The sequence below is a fragment of the Cottoperca gobio genome, chromosome 5, assembly GCF_900634415.1.
Source record: "Cottoperca gobio chromosome 5, fCotGob3.1, whole genome shotgun sequence".
NCBI lineage: Eukaryota > Metazoa > Chordata > Actinopteri > Perciformes > Bovichtidae > Cottoperca > Cottoperca gobio.
In genome coordinates, this window is record NC_041359.1 from 10,126,519 (window position 1) to 10,140,271 (window position 13,753).

General features: G+C 42.0%; 2 protein-coding genes across 3 annotated transcripts in view; one reads left to right on the forward strand and one right to left on the reverse strand.

Annotated features, from left to right (window-relative positions):
* Positions 1-13,753, forward strand: part of dnai1.2 (dynein, axonemal, intermediate chain 1, paralog 2) — a 49,463-nt gene that overhangs the window by 29,984 nt on the left and 5,726 nt on the right. The window lies entirely within an intron of this gene.
* Positions 9,793-11,985, reverse strand: LOC115008799 (transmembrane protein 233). Of its 2 annotated transcripts, XM_029432634.1 has the most exons (3): positions 11,556-11,985; positions 10,765-10,899; positions 9,793-9,814 (listed from the first exon to the last, which is right to left on the reverse strand). In XM_029432634.1, the coding sequence occupies exons 1-3, from the start codon at positions 11,739-11,741 to the stop codon at positions 9,803-9,805; spliced, it is 333 nt and encodes a 110-aa protein (XP_029288494.1). In that variant the 5' UTR covers positions 11,742-11,985; the 3' UTR covers positions 9,793-9,802. The 2 variants fall into 2 exon arrangements, with proteins under 2 accessions (XP_029288494.1, XP_029288493.1); XM_029432633.1 differs by lacking the exon at positions 9,793-9,814 and having other exon boundaries at positions 9,821-10,899.

Genomic DNA, 13,753 nt, shown 5'->3' on the forward strand with positions numbered 1-13,753 from the left:
GCCTTCAGCATTTCTGGACGGATCTCATCAACCCCTGCGGCTTTGCCACTGTGGAGTTGTTTGACTACCTCAGTGACTTCCATCAGGGAAATTGACAATGATCCTCCATCAGCTTGCAGCTCTGCCTCAACCATAAAGGGCGTGTTAGTCAGATTCAGGAGTTCCTCAAAGTGCTCCTTCCACCGGCCGATAACCTTCTCAGTTGAAGTCAGCAGGGTCCCACCCTTGCTGTACACAGCTTGGATGGTTCCTCGCTTCCCCCTCCTGAGGTGCCGGATGGTTTTCCAGAAGCACCTTGGTGCCGACCGAAAGTCCTTCTCCATAGCTTCTCCGAACTTCTCCCACACACGCTGCTTTGCCTCTGACACGGCAGAAGCTGCCGCCCTTCTAGTCCTTCGATACCCTGCAACTGTTTCCGGAGTCCTCCCGGATAACATAACCCGGAAGGACTCCTTCTTCAGTCGGACGGCTTCCCTGACCACCGGGGTCCACCACGGTGTTCGAGGGTTACCGCCCCTTGAGGCACCTAAGACCTTTAGACCACAGCTCATCACCGCAGCTTCAGCAATAGAGATTTTGAACATCGCCCACTCAGGTTCAATGCCCCCAACCTCCACAGGGATGGCTGAAAAGCTCCGCTGGAGGTGTGAGTTAAAGATCCCCAGGACAGGGGCTTCCTCCAGACGTTCCCAGTTCACCCGCACTACCCGTTTGGGTTTACCAGGATCTGTCCAGAGTCTTCCCCCACCCCTTGATCCTACTCACCACCAGATGGTGATCAGTCGACAGCTCCGCCCCTCTCTTCACCCGAGTGTCCAAAACATTACGAAATCGATCATTGACCTTTGGCCTAGGGTGCTCTGGTACCACGTGCACTTATGAGCATCCTTATGTTCGAACATGGTGTTTGTTATGGCCATTCCATGGCTAGCACAGAAGTCCAACAACAAACGACCGTTCGGGTTTAGATCAGGGAGGCCCTTCCTCCCAATCACGCCTCTCCAGGTGTCTCCATCGTTTCCCACGTGTGCGTTGAAGTCTCCCAGCAAGACTACGGAGTCCCCTACTGGAGCCCCCTTCAGGGCTCCATTCAGGGTCTCCAAGAAGGCCGAATACTCAGAACTGCGGTTTGGGGCATAGGCACAAACAACAGTCAGAGTTTTCCCCCCCATAACCCGAAGGCGTAGGGAGGCGACCCTCTCATCCACCGGGATAAACTCCAACGTAGCGGCGCTCAGCCGGGGGCTAGTGAGTATCCCCACCCCGGCCCGACGCCTCACACCTTGGGCAACTCCGGAGAAGAATAGAGTCCAACCCCTATCCAGGAGTACGGTTCCAGAGCCAAGACTGTGCGTGGAGGCAAGCCCCACCAGATCCAACTGGTAGCGATCCACCTCCCGCACTAGTTCCGGCTCCTTCCCCCTCAGAGAGGTGACGTTCCACGTCCCCAGAGCCAGCCTCTGCTGCCCGGGTCTGGTCCGTCGAGGTCCCTGACCATCACTGCCACCCGTGTGACAGCGCACCCGACCCCAGCGGTTTTTCCCATGAGTGGTGGGCCCACAGGATGGATGGATGGTTGACGAAGCAGAGAGAAACAATTAGTGTTGCAGCCAGAGCCGGTCCTACCCATTAAGCAATAAGACGATGCTTAGGGCCCCCTACAAAAGATTGTTTTAATGAACATGAGACAATAACATGTGTCATGTTTGGCCAACAAATACTGACAATTTATGTAGGCTAAGTAAGTTATTAACTCTCCACCAACGAAACAAGAGAAGATTGAAGGCCAACACAAAGTAGGATAAGTCTATAATATCTTCACAAGCTATTCTTTGACAGTTATTTTCAGATAGTGGCACACTAGCAGTAATGTAATGTTTTGTGGTTTTTTAATTGTTTTTTTTCTGGGGCAAATGTTATTCAAACAGTGCTACTTCGATCACTGTGCCAGACGTTGCACAATATTGTTAGCTATTGTATATAAATGTATGCTTTTCACCATATGGTTGCATCATATATCTTTTTTGTCGTGGCATAACCCTGTAACATTCAGACATCTTAGCAAGAACCTCATCTTACTGTTTGTCGTCGATAAAGTTTTAGTTTATACAATTTAATACAGTCCATCAACTGAAAGACTGACGTTGAAAATGTTTCATTAATTTTCAAATTGAATACGTTTTTTTTTCAGACTGTCCAATAAGCTATTTACATTTCTACTTATGTTTTAAATATATATAGATACTACTGTCAAGTCTGACACAAACAACAACTATTTTACAAAGAGATAATACCATGTTACTGTGTTACATGTCACTTTGTGAAGTTGTAGTTAATTATTATTGGAATGAATATGTGTCAATATTGGAAGGATGGATCCTAATAAGATTATCTTTTTGTCCAAGCAACATCTTTAGACTCTATAGAAATATCTTCCTCTGTGTTCGATACAGACATTGTGTGTTAGATTTGTTCTAACTTCTCTTCTGCTTTCTTAATTACCACAATAAAACCAAGAATGTACGAGCTGCTTATTCATACTCATGTCTGTTTACTGTTTAGTACTGAGTGGACGGCAGGATCAGTGGGGAAAACATGGAACATTTAGCTCGAGGCCCCTCTGCAGGCCAAAAATATTATTACTGGCAAGTGTAGACCAGACTTGGAAAACAACTGTGTAGACCAGCAGGCTCCATGGGGAAAAATCTAGAAGCTGCTGCTTCCCTCTGGGAATGTGTGTGCAGCAAAGATAGAAGTACTGAATCAATCACATCACAAGCTTGTGATATCATCTGTGAATAATGACAAAAATACAAGATGTAATACCAGAAAACACAAAGGGCAACTTGCGCTACAATTTATGCTGAAGCCTGCCTCTCTCTCATTTTCTGTCTCACGCACACACTTCATTCAAAATGCCAGGATTTGGGATGAAAGTCAGTTATTGCTTTGAGAGAGAAAAGCAGATGCCAACAGAATGGCACCTTGGCTGTGTGTAGGCAGAACAAACTGCAACTCTCGGGTAGCTCCCAAAACGTGATGCCATGCACACATATTCTTGGAAGCAGGTCTTCTCCCCGAAGCAAAGCTGGAAGAAGACAAGCTGACCACACCTGTAACAGCAGAAAATAAGACTTCTAACACTTTCATCTATCATCTGGTTGCTCTAAATCTAAGTCCCCTGCACCTGTGGAATGATTATTATAATCACTGAAAATATGTGGGAGGGAAATCTTCCTTTACTCTTATTATGCTGCCAGATTTAGTCACATGCAGGAATCTGTTTGGGAAATATCAACTCTTTATTGTTTTCAACGTTCGACAGCTTTCTTTTAAAGATTAAAGTTTCCAGAGACATCAAGCACTTCAATAAGAATTCAAATCTGCTGAGGAATGTTCTGCTTCCACAGGAAGATTGACATCTGAAATCTTGCTCTCCTTAAATAACATCACTCGTTGATGTCGTGTCACTTATAGTTCAGCAACTGCAAACTAAATTCAAATGAGAACCTGAATTAGGAATAAATATATTCCTTTATCTGCAGCTCTTTAACTGTTATGATTATGTTTTTAATTCAAGCTTTACTTCCCCATCTTCAGTAAGCTCCCACAACCTAAAATATAATTTACAGTCTTGACTATTTCCTGTCATTGTACGTTATATATACGTTTTGTCAGGACATACATAAACCTTTCATTTATTTACTAACATTAGAAAGATAACTGTTTTGCTTCGACAGCTGTGACTCATTGTAGGAGTTTCAGCTGTAGGAGCATTATGGAGTTTAATCATTACCAAATTTCTCCTGCAAATCCCAGATATTTACATATTTTGGGACAGAACACATGTGCCCGGGACTCTGCTGAAATTAGCCAACAGCAATATATATATATAAATCCCTATTTAGTTCATGTTAACAGCCATTGTGTAATGACAATATACACTGCAAAATTAATCATCCCATATTTCTCTGCTGTGCGTGTGCCCCATTCCTGACCCAGTTTGTCGCAATGATTTTATACCACATGGGTGTTTTCAAAGGTTATTTCTGTCAGACAGAGAACAAATTGCAGCAGGTCAGAAAAGGACATTTCTTACAGGTCATTGTCTGTGTCACAATAATTTCTAAATATAGACTGTGGCAGCAGGGTGAGCAGTAATAATGTATTAAGGTAAAAACAAGATAAAGAAAAAGCTAAACTAGAAACAAAAAGAAGAAGTAAAAACGTTAATAGAAACATATTCCAACGGTGCTTCTAATGTTGTATTTAAATGCAACATACACTGAATACATACCTTGTTTGTGAGTTAGTTAAAGCTGTTCCATCATTAGTCATAGCGATAGAGAAGCTTGTTGGTCTTTAGCGTTTAGGCTGCTCAGTGTTTGCTCAGTAAATGCACACGTGTTGTGGTCCTTTCGATAATCGGAAACAGCTGTAAATTCTATAATCAGTATAAAATCTTTTATTCCTCCTGATTTCAGGCTCAGGCTGTTGGACCCTGTTTGTGTGTAAGCACACCAAGAGATTATTTTACATAAAGTAACACAATAATCAGATCTCTGTTGACAACCATACAGCTAAAATGCTATCAGCGTAGCGGGCATCACTTCAAGTGGACGAAGACATGGGGACGCAACATCAGTGTAGACGTGGTTGTATTAATGGAGTGAAAAGCAAACAGCTACAAACACATGATGACAGTTTGTCAAATGACTATCAAAGATATCCACTGCCCCAACAACAAACAGTATCAGTCCTGACTTTTCCTGTGCGTCCCCATATGGAATCATAAATGTCACAACACAATGTCACTGTAATGACCATTTATTGTACAACACAGGGTTGTGCAAAGAAATGCAGTTGTAGTCCCATTTTGCTACACATGGCTCGTAGTTCTAGTTAAAAGTGGGGGTGCAAGATTAGTGAGAGGACATTTTTCTTTTAATTAACACCTGAAATTGCCATTTACCGCAATATGAACTGTTCAATCATGCCCTATAAGGCTGCTCTTTCACTATAAAGCCCAGATTATATTGCACTATAAAAATATTAGTTTTTCCCAGGCTGTAAGAGACCAGTTTTGTTTTGACTGCAGCTTTGTGTTGACTGGGCCTGAGCCCTCCGCTGTGAAGCTAGGGAGATAGGCCTTCCTGTGATTTCTTGCAAAATAATAGCCATTTTATTTCTGGTGAAAAGCTTAAAAACTCTGAATTACAACCACAGTGTAAAGTGTGCTACATATATTTATATTCTACATAAGAAACATCCAGATGTAACTATCGTTGATCCTAACTAGCTCAAATGTTTGAAAATAGCAACGTTGTTTGATCAGAAAGTGGGGTTGCAAAAACAAGTTTGCTCCACCAACTGCCCCAAGTCTAATAGTGGGGGTGCAGCTTCTCCATCTGCTCCATTACTCAGACGCCTATGATGCTACACAAGAAAAACTAAAACATCTAAACAGTTTTTTATGGTGGAGTGTGAAGGATGAGTTGATGAGTCTTTCAGCCTGAGGAACCAAGCTGCTCTGTAGTCTGGTGGTACGGCAGCAGATACTTCTGTATCTCTTGCCAGACAGCAGCAGGGTGAACCGGCTGTGGTTGTGGTGGGTGTTGTCCTTTAATATCCTTTGGGCTCTTTGCAAGCACCTCTTCTCCCCAATATCAGTGATGCTCGGTAGTTTGGTACCAATGATGTTCTTGGCAGTTTTGCTCACTCGCTGCGGAGCCATCCTGCCCTGGGTCGTGCTCATCCCGTGCCAGTGTGTTAGGTTTCTAGTCAGGATGCTTTCTATTGCTCATCTGTAAACAAGAGCTCGGCTGGGGAATTTTGCCTTCTTAAGTTCCCTAAAGAAATACAGTCGTTTAAAAAGAAATGTATTCACCAGGATGGAGATGTGAGATGACCATATCAGGTTGTTTGTGATGCTGATTTCCAGGAACCTAAAACTGTTCACTTGCCTCCACCTCAGCTCCATTAATGTAGATTGGGTTGTGTGTCTTCCCCTCCGTTATCCGTGGGTGTACAGTGTGAACAGGAGGGGGCTGAGCACACAGCCCTGGGGGGCTCCGATGTTCAACAACAGAGTGAAGGAGGTGTGACCGCCAATCCGAACTGCCTGGGGTCTGTTTGTGAGAAAGTACAATATCCAGTTGCAGAGTGTGATACTCAAGCCCAGAGTGTTAAGTTTGCCAATCAGTTTCATGGGGGAGATTGTTTTCAATGCTGAGATGAAATCGACAAGCAGCGTGAGGGCAGTGGAGACGGCATGCTGGATGTTGTTTTTGATGTGCTGGAGAACCAGTTTCTCACAGTTTCAACACTTAGAAACTTAATATAACACTTGTAAATCTTAGTTGTAATTCATAACTAAGTGAATGTGAACTGCAGTGATGAACACACAGGTAATCGTTGCCCGACTCTGCAATTTCATCGCCGCTGATTCCAGATGCAAGGTTTCAAAAAAGCTCCAAAGAAACACTGTATGCCATTCTAGTAGCAGGTCGGCTCTACAGCTCATGTCATTGCAAGTCTTTTATCAGTTTGGACTCTTTGATACTTCCAGCCCCATAGCGTAGATTAAGCCGGGTGAAGTGACCAAAAAAGTATAATAATGCTACTTCAGCAAAACTGAGACAAAATCTGTATTTAAGAAAACCTTTTTGTTTTGTGGCGCTAAGGTACCTGAATGCATATTTGTGCTCCCATGCCTGCTCTGCATTATTCCCACAGTTATCCTCTTTCATGTATTCAAAGCAGATCAAACTGCTTCTCCCTGGGAAGAATGTGTCATGGGATATGTACGCATGGAGGCTCTATCTTGTGCTAATGGTAGCAGCTGCTTTGAGTGGCCTATTTATGAGGACTTCATGTGAGTCATGGAGCGCTCTCCAAATGTATTGGCTATAGTGCAGCTAGCAACACAACAACACAGCTTCAGGTGAGTTGATGCTGTGAATGCGAGCTGGAAAAAGAACATAATTCATTATTCTGGCATGAAAGAGAATTAAAGCAGCTGTCTTGCAAAGCTGGAACTCAGAATCTCTTTTATCATGAAATATTGAATGAAGATGATATTAATTAATGTTGTTTGTGTGAATGTTTCAAGACAGAGATGCATTATTATATCTTAGGGTAATCAGTTTCTTGTCACAAAGTCTGCCTTGATCCCAAGATAATCTTACTAAATGCTTTCAAGTGGCCTAATCCCTGCGCTCATTTCATTTTCCATCTTGTTCTCTTGGGTTTTACTTTGGTGTGACATCAAAGAGGTGGCACTACAAACACTCTGTATTTCTCTTTCAAGTAAGGGAGATAATAGTACAGGATTACTGCCAAAACTCATTTGCCCAAGTGCATTAGAATTACTGCTGAAACTTGACAGCAGGCCTATTACATCAGAGGCACTGCTTTGAATTACACCTGCATTCAGAAGATTGGTTTGATGGAAAAGGTTCATACGGCAAATCAAAAATGAAAAAGCAAACAGTACATTTCATGTTTTTTGTTTTGTTTATGTAGGTGTTAGTTTGTCTGTCCATGAAGGTCATTGTAACCCCCATGGAGAGTTGTGAAAATAAATTAAAGCAGCTTGAAAGTGTTGTAGTTCAATAACAGCAATGATAAAACTGAGTTGAATTGGACGCGCAGGATCAGGGCCCTTCTGCTGGAACCCTTCTGAATCATCACTTTATTTCCTCCCTACCTTTTTATGATACTTTTAATACGTTTCCTCGCAACAGGATCAGATCTGCTTGACCATGTGACATGCTGGGCAACCTGTAACACGCAGGGGGGGGGGGTCTTCTATATTTAGTTGGGGATATACTATGACATATCAAACTACAAGGAAATGTCCCAGCATGGCAGGTTGTATACTTCATGGAGGTTTCTGAGATGAAAAATAAATATTTCAAATGGGCCTGTTACTGTCTGTAATCGGTTTCTGTAAATAATTTAAATAAAAATCCTAATTACGCCTCCGCGCTGGCAGCTGTGACGGGTTGTACGTCTCCACAATGCGTCTGGAGGGAATTTCTTCAATTCTTCAAAAATGTATTTTCTAATTTAGACAATTTCTCACTAATATCTAAAAGGATAAAATTATGAAACGATGACATTTTTGACAGACATGGATGAAAACCGCAACCCTGACTCATTGTTGGAGGTATACAATGGTGAGGCAGTAATTATACTTTTAAACAGAAGTTAAAGGTTAAAAAGACGTGTGGGGTGTGAGGGTCTATCGGCAACAGGTGTTGAGGTTCTCAAATACGAAATATGGTCTTTTGGTTTGTGATTACTTTCATATGATAGCTTTGAGCCCCAGTTTGGTACCGTCTGGAGCTACGCCATGGCATGTCAATCCACACCGGAAACAGTGCGGCACTAGTCAAGTAGCATGACAGCAGGAAGAGCCTAATTCTGTCGTTACAGCCTGGTCTCACTCACAGGGCGTCAAATACCGACGCTAGGGCAGTGGCTATCGCCCGTCTTGATACCGACACAAGGCACCCTTTAGCACCAGGCTTTCAAGTAACTCCTGTCCGGTGTGATGCCAAAACTTGAGTTATTTATAACGACGACGTTACGTCACATCTGTAAGTTACGTAACAGTCGTAGCTTTTTTTAACCCAAACTATCATCTTTTTTCAAACCCTAACCGAGAAGTGTTGTTGCCTAAAGCTATTCGGGACCGTTTCACAACGTTAACGCCGTGACCACGACTGTTTTAACAACGTTAACCATTCAAAGATACCACGTAAAAAGCTTCTGCCCAAGCAGCAAAATATTACAAGTAGGGATGAGATCACGTTGGTAAGTGCCGTCTTTCAAACCTCAGCCCCAAGTTGGTGAAACAGACAAATCCAAGAGTTATTTCTCGTACTTTAAAGTGACACTTTTCAAATTGCTTATGAATCCACCTTGTTATCTGTAAGAGGATAAATGTGTTATTTCCTATTTATAGGTTACATAGTCTCACTTTAAATCCCCCTCCAGAGCCACAGAAGAACCCACAGGCTGACTCCACAAGTAAACTGAAATAAAATCGGTTGAGTGCCCTTTAACAGGAATCATAGAGCACACATTTAACAAAGATTAAACACAGTTATTCTTAGACAGAATCCGGATGTAGAGCAGGAAATAATCTACAAATGTTCACGCCAAATAAATAAGGAGTTTGCTGAGGAGTATTTAATGTAAATTCTCTATTGTTACAGACGAGAACAATTCGGAAGTCGTACTGTACGTACCAAAGTTATTTTACTAACGTTACCAAACACATTCAAATATTAATGAATATAAATGTTGAAGCACAAAATATCAATGGCATTACGAACTATTTCTAATAAAGCTTAATGACATCAGAGTATTAGCAGAAATACAATCATTTGTTTATGGATAAAGTAGGTATTCTGATTTTAAAAAAAATTCTTAGTTAAAAAAAAAAACAGAAGTGAAAATATACTTTTCGTACGTTGGGGTGACGGCCTAACAAGAATCTCTCGTCAACCTCGGGTTCCCGACACATTTGTAGAAAGCTGCCTTTTTAATTCAAAGCCTCATTGACGTTAATCACTGAAATGTACAATCGTCCTGGATTGTGCATATGAAGAACGGTAAACATGAGAGAAAGCGATGTGCAGATTGTAAACGAGCCATAGTCCTTTCAGTGGCAGATGGTACAGAATGAAGCGACCACCTGAGCCCATCCAGACATCCTCATCCACAGTTTACTGTCGTATTTCCCTTCTCCCCCTCTCTCCCCCTCTCTCCCCCTCTCTCCCCTTCCACAACACTAAAAGTCCATCTGGAACACAAACAGAAGTACATTAAACAACTCTCACATTAAAGGACAGTAAATGTAGTAAAATATACCCACAGTCATTGTAAAATGTACATATAGCAATAACAATTCACTACATCATACCGATTTCATGAATGCACAAACGATATATTCTGCGGGATGTGCAAAGATTCACAGTATTAGAATTAAGAATATGCAATGGACAAAGATAACAGTCAAAGATAATGGGGGTGCTTGTTGATGAGGCCAGCAGCTGCAGGAGGGAAGAAACCGTCTTGTGGCTTGAGGTTTTGGTCAAAAATAACCAAGAGAGAGTGTGTGTGTGTGTGTGTGTGTGTGTGTGTGTGTGTGTGTGTGTGTGTGTGTGTGTGTGTGTGTGTGTGTGTGTGTGGGAAACGTCGACTACAAGCAAGTCTCATGAAAATGAAATGAAACATACTTTTGAGAAAGAGCATTTAGAAATAAAATGGTTTATAATAAAATAAATAGTATCCAATAAATTCTATTATTGTGAAAATGAATGATGAAATAACATTTCTTAATAATGAGTTTTAATAATTTCTTCAATTCTTTTATTGGATCATGCTACACAATCTATTCATATGATCATTCATTAACTATGTCTTTTATTTTAATTTTATATTGAACACTATGGCTCTCCATAGCTTTGCACCACAAAGAGAGGGACGTACTTTAAATACTTTAAATACTTTTTTCTCTGTATATTTTGCATACAAGAGGATTTCATTACAATAAATATCGGCCTACAGAGTTATCGCGTTGTCTTGACAATAACATCGTGAAATAAAATAAAAACATCACAACTAACACCTTGCATTATGTGTGTCTACATGTATGGATCTCAGTAAATGTAGTTTTATAGATACAATAGTCACATGGTAATAGTCACAGAATATAGTGTCATACTGCCCGACCCCGGGGGTGTGTCTTACACTGGTGAAATGAACGATGCAGGAGACAGCGATGACGAGAAGGCCGATGATGATGGAGGCAACCGAGACATAGAGAGCGTTCCTGCCCAGCCGCCTCGACCCATCGTAGTCACCCATGTAATAGTTGTTCCTAGACTGCGAGTAAGAAATGTTACACATTAAACTGTAGACGCTTTACAGTCCCAGAAATTAAAAAAGCCGATTACTGCCTTTAACTCCAGGATTTGCAGATAATTAGTTTAAACTCGGCAAATTTTGGAAACTTTAAAGTGACGTCTAAAGCGTTCTAACATGTTGGGACCTGGTTACATGGAGTTATTGTTAGACGGTATACTTTAAAATGTTGATAAATAACAACATTTAGACTGCAGACAGATCTGGAAACATGGTCAATTGACTGCTTTTAAATTGCGCTTTTACAATACATGTCAGCCCTCCCCCCTCCGATTGGTAGACGACCACTTTACCTCCTGAGCCACAGCCACCACATACTATTGTGTTAACCGTCTGGTTTGTAGTTTAGCCAATAACTAATGTTTATATCATCCGTTTGGAACAGGGACATTTTGTTTCATTTTCCAAAATGGAGTATGTTTACTCGATGGGCAGAACAGGTGTGTTTGTCCCACACATGCACTCACAACACAACACGTCAGAACACTGTAACTGAAACACATTGAACATCCTGAAGAGAGAGCACATTTCCATTCTCTCTGACACATTTCTTCCTTCATGATAAACAGCAGCACATCTGTAAGATGAAATGTATATTAGTGAAATGCCGTGCTCACCATGATGGAGAAGATCAGGGCCACAATGTTGACGGGGTATGCAGGACAAAAGCAGGTGAAAATAGTCAAACAAAGGTAGCTGCGGAGTGGAGGTGGAGGTTCCTGTTCCTCTATAGAACCGCTGTCCAAAAATACACTCCCACTCAGGGAATGTTTTACTTGCGAATTAAGAACTCCAAGAGCCATTATACGTTACAGATACACACAGCCAAGGGGGGGGAAACACCCAAATAAGAAAAGTTACAAACAAGCAGAGCCCAATCGGACGGAAGTCCAACTTGAGGAATTAGAGTCCAACCTTTAACTAGAAAATGTTTGAAACCAGAAGTTCAAAAAGTCTTGTTGATAAGTCTGATGTGTCGTTTGGTGGTTGTAGTCCCCTTTTGAAAGCTGGGAAAAAACTACGTTTGTGTTTGGAGAGCGGGAGCAGGAGAGAGACGGGAGAGGATCACTAACCCTGCTGGCCTCCATCCAGGACACTGTGCTGAGACGAGGTGTGAGGGATCGGACTCCGTTGACCACTGCTGGCACCTCACAGAAACACACAACATGCTGATACATTAAAATGATGCCCGTCAGTTCCAGTACAAGATTTACAGTATACAGGGGCAGAGGTTCTGCTGTAGCGTGTTCCCCTCTGTGTGTGTTTGTCGGGAACTGTCAGAGCTCAATTTAAAATACATCTTGAACGTTTTGTTATTGGGACTTTGTAACTCTTTAAACTTGGCATTTATCTCCTTTAGCTTTTACCTCAGTAATAATATAGTGAGAAAAGGAAGCGTTATGGTTCAAACTTTAAATGTTTGTTGTGAGAGATCTCTCTGATGACAAAACCAGGGTCTCAGAATCGTAAAAAAAAAAAAGTCTACCCTTTTTTGGATAGTTGACACTGCAGAGGCAGACAGAAACCAGGTAGAGAGAGAGAGAGAGAGTATGACACCCAGCTGGAATTGAACTTGCAACATTGTGGTTATGTGGCATGCGCTGTAACCAATCAGCTACCAAGGACTCTCCAATATTTTTCTTTTGAATTTCTCTGATCAAATAATGCGCGCCTCCCTGGTCTTAGAGGCAGAGGCCTGTAGGCCATGACAAAAGCTAGTAAACATGTCACCTGGGCCACAAAGAGTCAGTTGGGTAGACAGATCAATGGTGGAGTGCATATGATATAACTAATGTCTTTAAAGCCATTATGTTTCAATTATTTCCATATAATTATTGCATCTTTAAAATAAGTCTCATGGCAAGTTTTTGTTTGTAGAACAATAATCCTGGTGAAAACTGGTGTCGTTCATGTTGTTTCCTGGTCAACCAAACATTTGTGTTGGTGGTTTCTGACCAATAGTTTGGGCAAGGCAGAATGAAGAGCATCACAAATATTCTACTCCAAAAAAATGTAATGATCAGATATCATTTAAATATTTTTTATTACCAAAATGATATGGCCAGAATAACTGTGTGTGGTTGCATTGGTTGAATTTGAGACGAGAAAATGCCCCTGAAACAGATTGAAAACATTATGCTTAGCGACACACAAATGACCTTGATAACTTGTGTGTCCACCTCTAGCGTTCACACAAAGTGATGCACTTCTAATGATCCTTACGATGTCATTGTGAGGTATGTCCTGCCATTCTTCAACGGAGGCTCTGGGACGGCTCTGAACATGATCTGGAGAATGTTCTCTGCCTCTAACGAGCCCAATGGCATGTCCCAGGCATTCCTGATTGGGTTTAGGTCAGGGACCTGGCCGGCCAGTGTGTCAGAGATGCCTTCGTCCTCAAGGAAGGTTATTGACACCGAGGGGGGGGGGGGGACAGACATTATCTTAGTCATCACCAACAGGCCTTAAAACGGTCTGACTAAAGGCTCCAGGACTTCATTGGCGTATCTTACAGTCGTTATACCAACTCGGCCGAACATGTGTAGGCCTGTACGACCAACCAGGACAGAGCCTCCAGCACACCGCTCTCCCTGGCGTCTCCGAACCCTAACACGCCTATCATGAGTTGAAACTGTAAACCTGCTCTCTACGAGTACCGGCCTCCACTGCCAAAATTGTTTATCTGGTGTTTACATGCAAATGTGATCTTGGTGAAAGTAGATTTCAAGGATCGAGCTGTACTTCTGCGATTTCGACGACACAAGGTGACGAGATAACGGTCTCGTCTAGCTTTGTCATACCAACCTTGGAATTA